The sequence below is a fragment of the Cyrtonyx montezumae genome, unplaced genomic scaffold, assembly GCF_038088225.1.
Source record: "Cyrtonyx montezumae isolate F1298 unplaced genomic scaffold, pur_monq_1.0 scaffold_61, whole genome shotgun sequence".
Taxonomy (NCBI): domain Eukaryota; kingdom Metazoa; phylum Chordata; class Aves; order Galliformes; family Odontophoridae; genus Cyrtonyx; species Cyrtonyx montezumae.
In genome coordinates this window covers 701,785-716,173 of record NW_027072069.1, presented here as the reverse complement: position 1 = coordinate 716,173, position 14,389 = coordinate 701,785, and the positions used below count along the sequence as shown (strand labels likewise).

The 14,389-nt window shown below is 46.8% G+C and overlaps 2 protein-coding genes across 2 annotated transcripts; one reads left to right on the top strand and one right to left on the bottom strand.

Moving 5' to 3' along the window:
• Nucleotides 1-1,765: 1,765 nt before the first annotated feature.
• On the bottom strand, nt 1,766-6,663 carry LOC136057316 (ras-related protein Rab-18-B-like). The gene is made up of 7 exons (XM_065750000.1): nt 6,569-6,663; nt 6,437-6,492; nt 5,299-5,360; nt 4,655-4,727; nt 3,940-4,058; nt 2,953-3,019; nt 1,766-2,569 (listed from the first exon to the last, which is right to left on the bottom strand). Exons 1-7 carry the CDS (start codon nt 6,631-6,633, stop codon nt 2,397-2,399), a joined length of 615 nt encoding a protein of 204 aa, XP_065606072.1. The 5' UTR covers nt 6,634-6,663; the 3' UTR covers nt 1,766-2,396.
• Nucleotides 6,664-6,706: 43 nt separating this feature from the next.
• Nucleotides 6,707-13,909, top strand: DUSP3 (dual specificity phosphatase 3). The gene is made up of 3 exons (XM_065750001.1): nt 6,707-6,881; nt 9,814-10,040; nt 12,312-13,909. The coding sequence occupies exons 1-3, from the start codon at nt 6,760-6,762 to the stop codon at nt 12,515-12,517; spliced, it is 555 nt and encodes a 184-aa protein (XP_065606073.1). The 5' UTR covers nt 6,707-6,759; the 3' UTR covers nt 12,518-13,909.
• The last annotated feature ends 480 nt before the right edge of the window (nt 13,910-14,389 follow it).

Below are 14,389 nucleotides of genomic sequence, written 5' to 3'. Positions count from 1 at the left end.
AGCAAGGTTCTCCATGAGCCTCTTATTCTCTCTTTCAATCTGACTGATTTGCTTTTGATCCTCCTGGGGAAGAGAAACAGAGTTTGTAGTGCTGTTCTCGTGAGACTGTCCTGGGCTGGCTCTCACTGTGACGATGCTCATGAAAACAAACACCTCATTTCTGCCCCCAGCCACCAGGTTCTGTAGCTGTGCTCTGTCACTCTTTTCTTGTTTTACATGTAAACTCGACATGAAAGCAGCAACACGCTGTTTCCTTTTTCTTGCCCTTACCCTTTCTCACATTCATTTTGTAACCCTGCTCTACGTGTTCCCAGAGATTCCCCACTACCTGAAGCACTATTGTCACGCAGACGTAGGGCTACAAATACCTGAATCTTCCTCATGTTAAAATGCTGCCAGCTCTGTGCCTGCAGGGACATTTTATCCACACCATGTCTTGCTTAAAAGAGAAGGGGGGGGAGGGGGAAAAGCAAAAAGAAAAAAGCCAGGATTGAAAACAAATTTTGTGGTGCTGCTGAGCCCTGAACCCTCCATCCATCCCCTATCTCATCAGCATCCCAAGTCAGACAGCCCACATCACACGCCTTTACCACAGCCCTTCAGCTGTGCTGTGGTGGTTTCACCCACATTCACCAGCACATGAAGTGCTCTTTTCTCTCCGATCTCCTCCTTAACCCCAAGCAACGTAGGAAAGAAGTGACCACCTCCATGGGCTGTCAGCAGAACCCCACCACAACCAGCACAGAATGCCCCAGGGCTGTTTTACACCCCACGGATCTCACCGTGCTCCCACGTGTCCCTCCCACCTGTTTTTGTGGCTTTCTTCAAGCTGCCACGGCCTCCCATCACCCGAACTTGACTTCCCAGTCTCTTTTTGGTGGTCATTCTCTTGCAGTTGTACTTGGAGATTCCAGACCTTGAATTATGACACCCTCTGCTCATAGACACGTGGACTGCATCCCTCGGTGAGCTGCTTGCAGCTGTAGGTCACACCAACTGAAACTTCTGCTCTTCAAAGTGGATATGAACGAACATTATTTCACAGGGACATTTTAAAGACCGAAACAAGGAGGGAGGTATAAGGAGCACTCCTTCAGCTGGCTGAAAGTAGATGTTTCCATTGATAACACCATCAAACACCACAGTGGATTCTGTCATCACCTCCCACTTCAGCAGAGGAAAAGACACAGAGGTAATAAACGACCCATTACAAGACAAAGAAAAACAGATGTAAAAAGTCAATAAAAGGCATTTTATTCTCGTGTGACAGTTTCACATGCATGCTTCTCACTGAGGAAGACTGCTCCACAAGAGAACAAGCTGCAAGTTCCAAAGGAAAGCTGAGGTTTGTACACCTCTGTCTTCAGCTGTGGTACAGAGGCACTGGTGTCACTCAGGAACGCCCTCCTGCTAATAATTAAATTAACTCAATAGCAATGAATCGAAGTACACATCCTAAGAAAGGCAAACTTTCCAGTTCCAAGTAGACAGCATCCTGTAACGAGAGAATATCTGCAGATTTATCATTTATTTCCAAACACTGCAGCTTTCATTCGAAATACTTCTAATGTCCCCAGTTTTTACTTCGTACTTTTACAAGCACCCAACGAAGCTTTCCTTTGTATTGGTACCCAGGGCAGAATCCAGGCTTGCATCTCCCACGACTCCAAGCTTGTTTTCAAGTAAAGGCAGCGAGTTTTGGAGTGCAGAGAAGGGAAAAAGAGGCAGCTATCTGGTACAGCTTCATGATGGGAGAGGCCATGGACACACTCTTGTTATATTTTATACTGAACCTACCTTCAGAGCAGCAAGGGATAAAATGCTTCCTGCGCAGAGCACTGTAGGTTCTTCCTGCACAGTGTTACTGAATACGACCGTTCACTGCATCCCTAACATTTAGCAGCAGCTCAGCTTGCTGTCTGCTTAAAACCATCCAAAATAGAGTGGTAATGTCACTGCTTAGGGTGACTCCTGAGCAGTAAGTGCATTAAAGGGAAGCTGGCTGCCTGACAGACTGCCACGCTGCTTTGTAAAGCTTCTCTTCCCACTGATACTCCAAAAATTGAACACCCTTTTATGCCAAGGCAGGAATTTTAGAAGAAGTACATGTGTTAAATGACACACAGCAAAAGTATACTGTAAGAAGCAGTGTGATTTACTAGTAACAAATCTGAGTTATCAGAAAAAGCATTAAATTGGATATTTGAAGACATCAGATGTGCGTAACAGGAAGAAACGGTGCTTTGTTAATGAATAAATGTGTATTAGTTAATTAGTTTGATTTCAAATCTACACAGTGGTGGCAGGTCAAACAAGGCACAGACAGCTCCTGAGATCCCTTAGTATTTAGTACACCTGAATTGCACTCAGTTTGGGCAGAACAGGCACCTGCAGACTTAAGAAAGTGGACAGTATGCAGCACATAAGCTTTTCCCCTGCTGTGTCGATCCTTTCAGCTGGACTCCCTCCTTCTTTGTGCTTCTATCCAAAAGATTTGGTGTCTGAAGGATCTTTATCACTAGTTCCTCAAAGGCATGCTGCACTCCATCCTCTGTTTTGGCACTGGTCTCTGCAGGCAGGGAGGAAAAAGGGGGAAAGATCAAAGACTTCCATCTTATTTGCAAGCCTCCAGTCTCTAAGACTGGGGAATTAAAAAAAAAAGACCTTAAAATATTCAAGAGAATATAGAACTTCTGCCTACACAGGGCATGGAGGAATCTCACTGTCAGAAAAAAAGCACTTTCAATTACAGTCACTGCAGAGCAGCTCTGAAAAAAATGGAAACCTCCAGCCACACACGTGGAACTGATGCCACAAAAGGAACAGGAACTCATCCACTGCCAAAACAAACCCCGAAACGTAAGTACGCCGTTCACTCGTGCTTACTGACATCAAAATAAAAACCTGCACAGTACACAAACGTATACACGTTTTTTTGGCACAGCCACATACCTATAAAAAGCAGCGAGCGTTTCTTTGCAAACTGAAGTCCCTCTCTTCTCTCTACTTCCCGATCAGGCTGCAGAGGTGAAGGGAGAACATGACTCAAGTGAGCTATATCTGCCACTTTAAGGAACTCCCTGGAAAAGCACCACTGTAGAAGTGGAGTTTTGCTGAAAGGAAAGGGCTGTAAAATCACGTAGCAGTCACCAACTGGATTTCCCCCTCTCTACAGTCAGCTTAAAAGCATTAACGAAGTGTTGGTATTAGGCAGAGCCAATGGAGGGTCAAACTGAAGAGCAGCAACATCAAATCAGTAGGAAATGAAGGTGTTGTTATCTTCCAAATCAAAGGGGAGCGAAGGAAATGCCAGGAGGGAAAGTTATCCAAAATCTGTCAGACTTCAGAAGTGGCAAAGGAGGATTATACCACCAAAATCCCAAGAAAAGTATTAACTACTTGATGTAGATACACAGCCAGGTAAGAGTTCCAGGTTTCTACTTCAGGATAGCCACGCTAGAAACCTCTTGAAGTAAAGCAAGAGTAAAACACATCTTGCTAAGCAATATACATCAAATACCCGGAGATGTACAGAGATGTGTGCATCTCACCCACACAGATGTGTCATTAACAGCCATCTGAAGGTCACAGCAGAGCCCTTCCCCACCACCTGGTCAGCTCAAAGAGGCAGAGGAGCTGCTTCGTTGCACTGCTGTTAACTTAAAAGGTATTTCACAGTTTCCAGTCAGGAACTCTCACTATTTTCCCTTAATAAAACCTCTCTCATTAATTGCATCTCTCCAGGAGCGCTTCCACACAATTCCAACACGAGCTGCTTCTCGAAGGAGGCAGCAAAAGGAGCCTGCCCAGCCTAGGTTACAGAGCACATCACCTCCTCACACAAGAAATGTGATAGTTTCAGAGCTCATCTCACATTTATACTGCCTCACGATTGAGTAATCTGCAGAAGAGTGTAAGATGATGCACTTCGAAACTGACCTTATCAGTTTTATTGCCAACTAACATCTTCACAGTGTTGTTTTTGGTGGTATATATTTCCAGCTCATTCAGCCAGTTCTCCAGTCCTGTGAAAGTGTCCTTTCTTGTGACATCATACACTGGTAAAGGAAGAAAAAGAGCTTAGCAGCTGTAGTGCCTTGATCAACACTTACTTCATCGCAGCAAAATGTAGTCCCTACTATCTATTGCCCCAGATAAAAAGCAGCATTAGGAAATCACAGAGGGATGCAACCATGTGGCCTTTCCAGAGCTCAAACATGTTTGTTATTCTCATCCAAAGTCACTATGGTTTACAGAACATCTCTGCAGCACATCTGTGACTGGAAAAATCAGACTTCACAGCTGAAGTTTCGCAGCAAATCACATCAATAACCACTAACAAAGAAACACCAATAAAAAAGAAAAAGAAAACTCGAAACTCAATTTGCCTTCTGACCAGAACAGTCATTACAAAGCTGACGGTTCACCCAACGCTTTTCAGGGTGACTTTGCTGAAAGGCAAAACATTTTGAAGAAGCAGAATTTCCAGCCAGCAGCTTGGCACGCTCAGAGTTTGAGCTAACGATTCGAAGTGCCAAAACCCAAAACATAGCTGTTCCCCTGGCTCTCTCAGTCTCCTTCTGCAGAGATGCATGCTATTAGAAAGTAGGACCTAACTTTGTGCAGCCACATTTCCCTTCCATGCTCCTCCTACCTAAAACAATCCCTTGAGTTCCTCGGTAATAACTGGGATTCAGCGACCTAAAGCGCTCTTGTCCTGCTGTGTCCTGGAGGGAAAGAAAACACACACAAACAATAAAAAAACCAATAAAAGGAAGTGGTTTTATTCAGTTATTGATAAGTTATGTCACTCTGTCTCTGTGAATCTTCCACATATTCAAAACCACACAGAACAAACAATACTGAGGCAAAAAAGTTACACCATTTATTATTACTACCCAAGGCACTTTTGTGTGCTCTTTCCAACATTCCCAATGGCTTAATCCAGAATAGTGTGTTTTTTCTCAACTACTTACACCCATACACCTTCGAGGGCTTTCAGTCCATTCAGAAGAAAACACTCGGTGCTCTAATAACATTACAGGTAAATCTGAGCATACTCTACCCTTCAATCTCCCAACTTCCACACGCTGGAAGCACAGCACCACAAGTTCAGGGCTATTGCTCAAGTTTCCCAGCAAAACCTTCACATAGTTCATAATTAATTGCATTTTTGTTCCCAACATTTCAACCAAAATAAAGCATCCATCACACGTGTCTGGTACAGCACACAGAGTTTGCTGCACAGCCCCTACAGGAGATCTCTACGTCCCCATATCCACCCCAAATCAAACCTACCCATATTGCAAGCTGCACTGTGTGGCCATCGATCACCATCTTCTTGACTTTAAAATCAACACCTAAGATGCAAAAATAAGAGGGGGAAGGCTGTGGGAACAATGCATCCCCCACGGGACAGCCCCTCACAGCACTCCCTGTCACCCCACAACCAATGTCCCCTCACAGCCCCCATGCTGACCCAGCACCCCATCCCCTCTCACCCAACGTCCCACCACAGAGCTCCCCATCCCCTCACAGACAATGTCCCCCCCCCAGCCTCCACCCCTGACCCCTTACAGCCCCCCATCTCACACCCATGGCAGCCCTCCCCATCCCTCCACAGCCAATGTAATGCTGATTATGCTCTGATTTAAGATTTACTACTTGTTCATACTGAGATGAATCATACAAGGGTGAAGAAATTGCTATTCTTCATAATCAATATATATGTATATATGCACATAGAGAATAGCAAGATGATTACTTAACACTATCAATCATCAGGTTGGGTTAGTAAGATAGTTTTCTTATACTAGAAGTGTTTTATATTCCAATGCAAAAACACAAAAGGGTAAAAAGAAGAAGAGGGGGAATTGTGAGGAGTAGTTTGTGTTTTTCCAGTGGAGATTTCCAGTATTTCTGCATGTAGCATGGGTGAGTTGCTGTACAGAGTAAAGCTGAAGCTGGGGCATTCTGACCTAGGTGAAATTGGCATGGGCACTAGGGAAAGGTAATTAGATAGGGGAGGGGAAAGCCTGGACGGGACTGGTGAGTAATTACGGAGGGTATTGTCCTCCTACCGTTGTAAAAAGTACTGAACGTACCTGAATATGGGGAGGGGGGGGAGGGGGGGTATTGGTAACAGACACTGTATGGACCAAACGCGTCGGAAGATGGAGAGCCTGAGATGCTCAGCCAATGAGTGTCAGGACAAGTTTACCTGCGTCGGACCCAGGGTATATAACGGGATGGATTTCACTGACGAGCTGTGCAGTTTCTCCCTTGTTAGCAGGGGACGTGCGCCCATTATTGCAATAATGAACAAAATCGCTGAGATCTTCGCCTAACCCGAAATTGTTGACTTGGAGCGTTTCTAACACCCCCACAACCTCCACCCCTCGCACCCAACGCCCCTTCCCGGCCGCTCCCGGCTCACAGATGGTGGGTTTCAAGCTCGGCTCGAAGGATCCCTCGACGAACCTCAGCAGGAGGCTGCGGGGAGCACACGGGGCACTGAGCACTCAGTCTGCTGCCGCTGCCCGCTCCGCCCGATCCGGCCCGGCCCCACCTGGACTTCCCCACGGCGCTGTCTCCGATCAGGATCAGCTTCACGGTGATGCCGGTGCCGTCCATGTCCCGCGCAGTGCCCGCTGCCGGCCCGCTCCGGAGGAGCAGCGGCCGTCGGTGCTCCGCCCCTCGGGCGGTGGTGCGGGGCGGGGCGGGTCCGGCCGAGCGGCGGAGCTAACGGTTCCCTGAGCCATGTCCGATTACCGGATCTCGGTGGAGGAGCTGAACGATCTCCTGGCGAACGGCAGCGGTTGTTACAGCCTGCCCAGCGCGCACAGCAACGAGGTGGTGCCGCGCATCCACGTGGGCAACGCGTGAGTGCGCCGGGCCGGGGCCGGGCCGAGGTGGGCGGCCCGCGAGGGGCTGCGGAGGGATGCGAGCAGCTTGGGGGGGGGGGTCCCCCCGAGCCGGCCCCCATCCCCCCAGGGAGCTGCGGGGACCCGCAGGGCATGGCAAACCGCGGGGCCTGAGAGCTGCCCATAAATGGCACCTGGTGGGGAGCGGAGCCGCACCGCGGAGGGGCCGAGGAAGGCGGGCAGCGCTCAGCGGTCAAATGCGTCTGCCCCGAGTGCTTTGCTGTCGTCTGATTTCTGATTCCAGGGCTTCTCGCGATGGGGATCGTGTTGGTTTGTGGATGTAGGAAGGGTGGGAGGCTGAGGGATACGGCCCACCTCGTGGCAGTGGTCCGAGGGGAAATGGGCGCAGAGCGGAGCGTGGGAAGGGCAGCGCTGATGTAAGAACTTATTCACAGTGAGGCTGACAGCTCTGGGACAGGCTGCCCAGGGAGCTGGTGGAGTGTCCTTCTCGGGAGATATCCAGGACCCATGTGGATGCCAACCTGTGCAGCCTGATGTAGGGAGCTGCTTGGGCAGGGGGTTGGACATGATGATCTCCGAAGGTCCCTTCCAACCCCTGCAATTCTGTGTCTCCTATTGTTACCCACAGTTATCCAAGGGATGAGATGCCTCAGGGTGACAGGGCAGCGGGGGCTGTGTGTGCCACAGTGCTGCTTGGGCCCTGTGTCCACAGTGCATTCCCACATCCCGTTCTGCTCCAGCATCTGCTCAGAGCTGGAGATGCATGCTGTGCACTGAGCTGCCTCAGTGTGCTGAGCATCAGCCCCGTGCTCGGCTCAACGTCTCCATTTCAGCCTTCTCTGCACATTATGAGCTCTGCAGAGCTCGTGCGGGGCTGCGGGGGGAGCATGAGAACAAAGTAATGTGAGCATTTGCTCTGACACATCTTCTCTCTGGCTTGGAGGGATCAAGCACTGTCTGAAACGTGAGGCTGCTCCGTGGGTACCAGGGGCAGGGATTTTATAACAGGGAGAATTTACAGACTAATGACATCCATGGAGAGTTTTACTGTGGGGAGGTTGAAATCTCAACACCCGACATGAGAGGCACAGAATGTGAGCAAGGTTTGGGCAGGAATTCACAGGAAGAAATTAAAACATGAGAGTGAGAATTCAGACAGTTCTGCTGGGAGCCTTTTACAAAACTTTGCATGTTTTTCTCTCCTTACAAACAGCTCATCCTTGGGTAGAAGTAACAGCACTGAGACATTCAGGAGGATGAGACTGATTGGGGTCACAGCGTGGGATAACAGTTTGTTGAGTACCACATCTTCCACGCAGTGCTTGAGAGTTCTCATCAATGCAAACACAGAGGTGAAATGATAGAAGAAAGCTTTTGAATATTCCAGCAGACAGTTGTAACCTTTCAAAGCGATTAGTTTTGTTCTGAAGATGAGTCCCAGTGTAATATCACTGAAACAAGGATGATTATATCGATGCTGTTTGCACGAGTGAGTTTTTCAAGCAGCAGCACAGTGGGACAATTCAGATCGTGGCAAAATACAAATCATTTTCTATCACTGTCAGTGTCAGGATGTGTTTGAGTGTAACCTCGTGGTCAGTGAGCAGGACAGCTGGACAGAGTGCATCTCTGCCAGGCTTGCAAAGGACATATCTGAGTTTTCTGGCTGCTAGAAATGTGTATGGTTAACCCACGAAGCAATTCTTTGTTCCTAATGGGCTCGAAGCACAGGGAGGCTGCAAGGAGTCTGAAAGGCATTCTCCCAAAATTAACACTGAGTGACTGTAAAGGAAGAAGAAGCAAAGGAGCAATTTTGCACGAATGGAGCAGTAGAAATGAAAATGTGCTTTCTTTGCTTGGGTGATGTGGTTTCTTTGCTTGGGTGAGCGGGTGGAAAGCAGATTGAGCCACATCTGTGGGACACGAGCTCCCACTGATCCCAACCACTCTCAGATATGCACTGACCCACCACGGACTGTTCCCCATGCCGTATCCTCACCACTTGAGGCCCAGGAACTCACAGGTGAATTAACACTTTTTGTTTTGGCCTTGCTCTGTAGGATTTACTTCTGTGTTGCAAGCAGAATTCCCTTGGCACTGACACTTGTCCCCTGGCACAGATGATGTCCTGCCAGATGGAAAAATCTGTCAACATTTGTTTGGGCAATGAAGTCTTTACAAATACTCGGCCCATTGCCACAGTTGTTTGGCACCGAGAGAGGAAAATGTAGAAACTTCACTCATGCATAAGGATAATGTAAGGGGTGAACAGTCATTAGGAGAAAAGGAATGCTCTGGATGTTCATATAGCCTTGAAATATGCAGATGTTTTCCTATGCAACCACACAGTGTGGTAACATAAGTCTTACTTTTCTGTGTTTCTACATTCCCATGGCCCAGAAAGGAGATGGTTTTGTTTCACATTGGTTCCAGTTGCCTCCTACACTCAGGCTTTTGGAGAAGGGATGGGGCTGGTGGGCCAGCAGAAAGCCCAAGTGCAGATTAGAATGAATGTCTGGAGCAGCAGGAGCTGACCCCCATGCAGCACAGGTTCTGAAATCAGCACATGGAGAAAGTGGTTGATCTTAGGAGCAGCGACCCTGGCACTTCTGTTATCTCCTATATTTTCTTAGTTCAGTCAGAGGGTTACGTTCAGAGTTATAACTGTGCCATAGTAGGGTGTAGGGGGTTAATTTCCAGCGTTCCCTGCTCAGCTGTCAGCCAGGAGGGAAGCATTCTCTGACATACAAGAGGCTCTAAATAGTTCTGCGTGTCCAATCTTTAGCTAATCTGAGCACTGTATATTTAGCACCCGTGAACAGAAACGTGAGAGCTTTTGGTTGTCAGGTTGTCAGCTTTTGGTTGGGGGACATCATCACTACTGAGACACCGCGTCCTAATCATTTTCTTGACGCTTTTTATCACACAGGTTCATAGCCAAGAACATTATGAAGCTGCAGCGCCTGGGGATAACCCATGTTCTGAATGCAGCAGAGGGGAAGTCATTCATGCATGTGAACACTAATGCAGAGTTCTATGAAGGCACAGGCATCACATACCATGGCATTAAAGCTAACGATACGCAGGAATTTAACCTCAGTCGATATTTTGAGGAGGCAGCTGATTTTATTGAGAAAGCACTTTCCCAGAAGGATGGTAAGGCAAACTGAAATGTCTTTCTGCCTTATTTTCTATTTGCTGCGTGTGTTTCAGCTCTTTATTTCACTGCTTAAAATGGCTCTTTGCTCGGATTTTCAGCTGGACAGGGAAAACCAGTGTTTCAGATCAAGTCTTGGCATCAAAGACACCTGAATGCTCAATAAAACGTCTTCTCTCTGTGTCTGTGGAGCTCCACTATATGTTAAGTCTGTCATTTTAGAGATGACTTTGCAAAGTGAAACAGCAACTGCATCCTGAAGTAATGGCTGTCTGGGAAGATGTGGTCTTATTATTCCTTAGGCAGATGAAGAGCCCAGAAAATGAATACAGGATCTGGAAGTAGTTTTACAGCATGGGATGTTATAAATGAAAGGCAAAAATGATACGGACAGTGCACTGCTGAACTTGCTGTGTGTTTGCTTTCCAAATGTATAGTAAGGACAGAGACTGTCCCTATGATATTATTATTTTATGTCCCTGGGATTCCAGGAAGGCTGGAGATGATATGTGAAATGCTCTTGATTGCCACATTTCTCCACAGTGTTTCCACAGAGCAGAAATCCTGGGGCATAGTGCAGTGGGCCGGACAGTGCTTCTCCTCTGACTATTTCATCTTACCACTCATTTCTGAACATGCTTCATTTCTTTCTTGCTTCGTGATTAAATGTGAACAAAGAGGAACGAGAGCTCCCACCGTTCCAGTTCTTTCTTTGTAGTGGGCCAAAGGGAAGCTGGAGCTTTTATCACAGTGTGCTTTTACCAGAATGAATGACATTTTGCCTTCATTTTGGCGAGATCTAAAAAGAAAAAGAATGAAATGACAGCTCTTGGAATTAGTTCTGTGACCCACTGACACAGGCTGCAGTAGGAAGAAGAGTTTAGCAGTGCCATCTGTGCCATGGGTGTCCCCACCAACTTCAGCTAATCTGATCTGAATTGATAGCAACAATTTGCCATTCTTTCAGTCTAAATTATTGCCTCTGCTGTTTTCCTACCGTGGCAAACAAAGAACTCTGTAGCTGAGTGGTGGTGGAGCCAGGTTTAAGGTTCACTCACTACTTCAATACAATAGGTGGTGGTGTTTTTTTGACAGTGAAGAGTAGAGCAAAGCCTGCAGTGAAGCAGTGAGGGGTGCAGTACTGTTCTCTCCCGCAGTTTCATTTTAGCATTGTAACTGCACGAAGTTCTGGAGTGGAGCAGAGCTAAAGGCAGGGATGCTGAACCAGGGCAGCCCAGGAGACTCGCTGCCTTTCACAGAGGAAGGCCAGAAACCCCTTTGCTTCTGACTGTAGGGAGGAAGTCAGTTCTCTTCTGCATGCTTAAGAATCTTCAAATCCTGCAAATTCATGGCTGCAGGCTCTCAGGAAATGTAAAGAATTAATAGTTGTTGCTGTTTAACTCACTTCTGATTAGAGGTTTGCCTCGAGCCAAGGAGAATATGCAGCTCAAGGCAAATATGGTTACAGGCTTCTCAGCAAGTCGTGGCCTCAGCAAGTCTATGTGTGGATCATCTGTTTTCTGATCTCAGGAAAGATTTCACTCTGGAGGGAAAGCCTGGGGTTGTATTTGTGCCTGGAAAAGCAGGGCAGAGAGGAAGCAGCTGAGAAGCAATAAAAATGAATTAGTTTTCTCAGAGGGAGCAGCGGCCTGCTTAATTATTGCTGGATACCAACTGTCAGCATTTTTCCAATGAACATGGGAATAATTTCCCTAATCAGTTAGCTGGAAGCTTTTCATTGGCGCTGGCATAAGGTACTTCTGGTTCTTGTTACTGCATAATTAGTGGTTTCTTTTACTTGAGTGTTAGCGTGATTCATAAAGAGCCAGACAAGCAGCCAGGTATGATCCAACACAGTTATCATGGGAATTGACAGCAATGCAGCCAGAAGGCTGGGTGTCTTTGAAGAGATACTAACAGCATATAGCAGCACATTTATCCACCTTCAGCATATTTTAAAATGTGCATCGTTGGTTTGTGCTCTTGGGTGCTGGTCATCATTAGGGACCAGCTATTCTCCAATAGAGATTGGAGAAGTATAGGTAGGCATGGGCTGGCCGTCGTAATGCAAATCCATTTTAGTGTGAGCGATGTAGAGCTGTTCATTCTGCATTATTCATGATGACAGCATCAAGTTTTAGGTATCTCCATCAGAACTCCGAATTTCGAGTCCTCAGGGAACGGAGGGGCGATCTGCTGCTCTTTATTTCATGCTGCATTTCCATCCTGTGTTCCATGATAACCCACATTATGACCTGTTTTCCCTGCAGGACAAGTGTTTGTGCATTGCCGTGAGGGCTACAGCCGTTCTCCTACGTTGGTCATCGCCTACCTCATGCTTCGCCAGAACATGGATGTCAAGTCTGCTTTGGTCACTGTCCGGCAAAAGAGAGAGATTGGCCCCAATGATGGCTTTCTAAGGCAGCTTTGCCAGCTAAATGAGCAGTTAGTGAAGGAAGGCAGAGTGAAGCCCTGAAACAGAGCGCCGTAGTATTTTCGGGTGTTTCTCCAACCAACAGAGGATGTATTAAGTGCTTTAGATTCCTAACCCCCCCCAACCTCCAGTCTAAGTCGCATCGTGTGAGGGAGACAGAATTCCTGCTCTTGTCTGGTGAAAGGATCTTAAACTGTGGGTCTGTCTTTCAAGATGGCACAACGTTGTGTCACTTGTTGGAGCTGTGGCAATAAAGAGGTGTCTTTAGAGGGGTCACTCCAGTGATAACAGCTGTTCACATGTATTTCAGAGCCCCTTTGCAGCCTTTATAACATGCTTTGCACTGACATCGAGTTGTCTCATTCGAGCTTTGTATTTTATTCCACCAGAGCAGTTTGCTGAGTGCCTCCATGCATCTCTCACCCTTCACTGAAGTACTGTTTTTTCTAAAGCTTCTTTTTCATGCACACAGGTGCCTCGAGTTTGAGTGTAGGAGCTTCCAGGAACGGAGCAGCATATATGCAAATTGCACAGATGCACTCTCATAAAATGAAGTATGCAGTGTTGTGTTCAGTGAGGACGTATGCAATACACAGTGTGTGGCACGAAAGCCATTCAGAGCCTGACCTTGATGCACACTGTATTTCCAAGACTACTTGTACCACTTGCTGTTGTGATTGATGTGAAATAGTCTGATATTAAAGTTTATTTTTATTATAAACTCACGCTCTAAAGAAAATATGGAGTAAATGATGAGAAAAGAACTCCAGCAAAGGAAGAGGAATGTCTGTACTTAGGAGTGCTTGTGCTGGGTGCATGATGAAGTGCAAGGTATCAGAACAGAATGGCTTCTGAGGTTTGTATTGAACCACAGTCTCCCTGTCCCTCTGCTGTTGCTGTTTATTAATGTAGAATGGAAAGATCATATCTACAGATTACTTCCAGTGTTGTAGTGCAGGTTTGCTTACAGAGCATTTTGTTGGTACACACTGACTTGAATTATTTGCATGGCTCCGTTAAATAGAAATGAACATTGTTACGTGCCACGCGGAACAGGAAGCATTTCCTTTCTGTTAAAATAAATCATACCTTAATCCCGGTTGACATGCAGATGGAAATGAGTCATTGCAGGGATGGGAGAGGGAGCTTTGTTTACAGCGTGCTCCAGTGGGAATGTGTGTGCCTGTCGGTTACTGTCGTGCTGTTAATTTGAGGGATCCCCCTCTGCAGCCTCAGAACTGTTGGCTGAACGATCAGAACCCTGAGGGGTTTGTGTTCCCTTTTAATCTGTGCTTTAATGTAGATCTCAGTTTAAAATCCTCACGGTATTTTGACTGGAAACACTTGTCTCAATAACCCACCTAAGTCCAAAAAATCACAGAAGGACATGCGTTGTTAAGCTTGTCTAACAAACATTTTGTAACATGAGGGTGGAGAGGAATAAAGACCCTGATAGCAATTGACTGAAAGAACTGAGCTCTGAAACAGCAGATCCTGCTGTAAGGAGCTGATAGGTGACTCAGGGCATTTTTTTTCAGCAGTCTTTGAGAGCAGGCCAAGCAGGGTCTCTGTAAAATACACATCTATCTTAGAGCAAAAACATCTGCCGTGTCAGATCCAGCACAATGAAAGAAGATGCAGTGGGTTTGGTGTGCTCAGGAGTTAGAGAAGTTGGAAAGCAGGGAGGAGAGGGGGCGAGGAGCTCCTGTCTTACAGCAAGGAACAAAGAACCTTCGGGTGCATTATCCACCCTCTGAAATGAAGACAAAGGCGAAAACAAATCCATCTTAGAGCTCGTGCTGAGCTGCATCGCTCCCACCTCTGAGCACCCGAGAGGAGTTTGTAGCTCAGAATTTTGATCCCAAGCAAAACTAATGTTTTCAGAGTGCTGTCCTCGTCCTTTGGTCCTGCACT

Coding starts and splice junctions, on each gene's coding strand:
- LOC136057316 (XM_065750000.1), bottom strand. CDS start 6,633: ATGGACGGCACCGGCATCACCGTGAAGCTGATCCTGATCGGAGACAGC. Junction 5,361..6,436: donor GAGCTTGAAACCCACCATCT/GTGAGCCGGGAG, acceptor TTTGCATCTTAG/GTGTTGATTTTAAAGTCAAG. Junction 2,570..2,952: donor ACGCTCGCTGCTTTTTATAG/GTATGTGGCTGT, acceptor CCCTGCCTGCAG/AGACCAGTGCCAAAACAGAG.
- DUSP3 (XM_065750001.1), top strand. CDS start 6,760: ATGTCCGATTACCGGATCTCGGTGGAGGAGCTGAACGATCTCCTGGCG. Junction 6,882..9,813: donor CGCATCCACGTGGGCAACGC/GTGAGTGCGCCG, acceptor TTTATCACACAG/GTTCATAGCCAAGAACATTA. Junction 10,041..12,311: donor AGCACTTTCCCAGAAGGATG/GTAAGGCAAACT, acceptor TTTTCCCTGCAG/GACAAGTGTTTGTGCATTGC.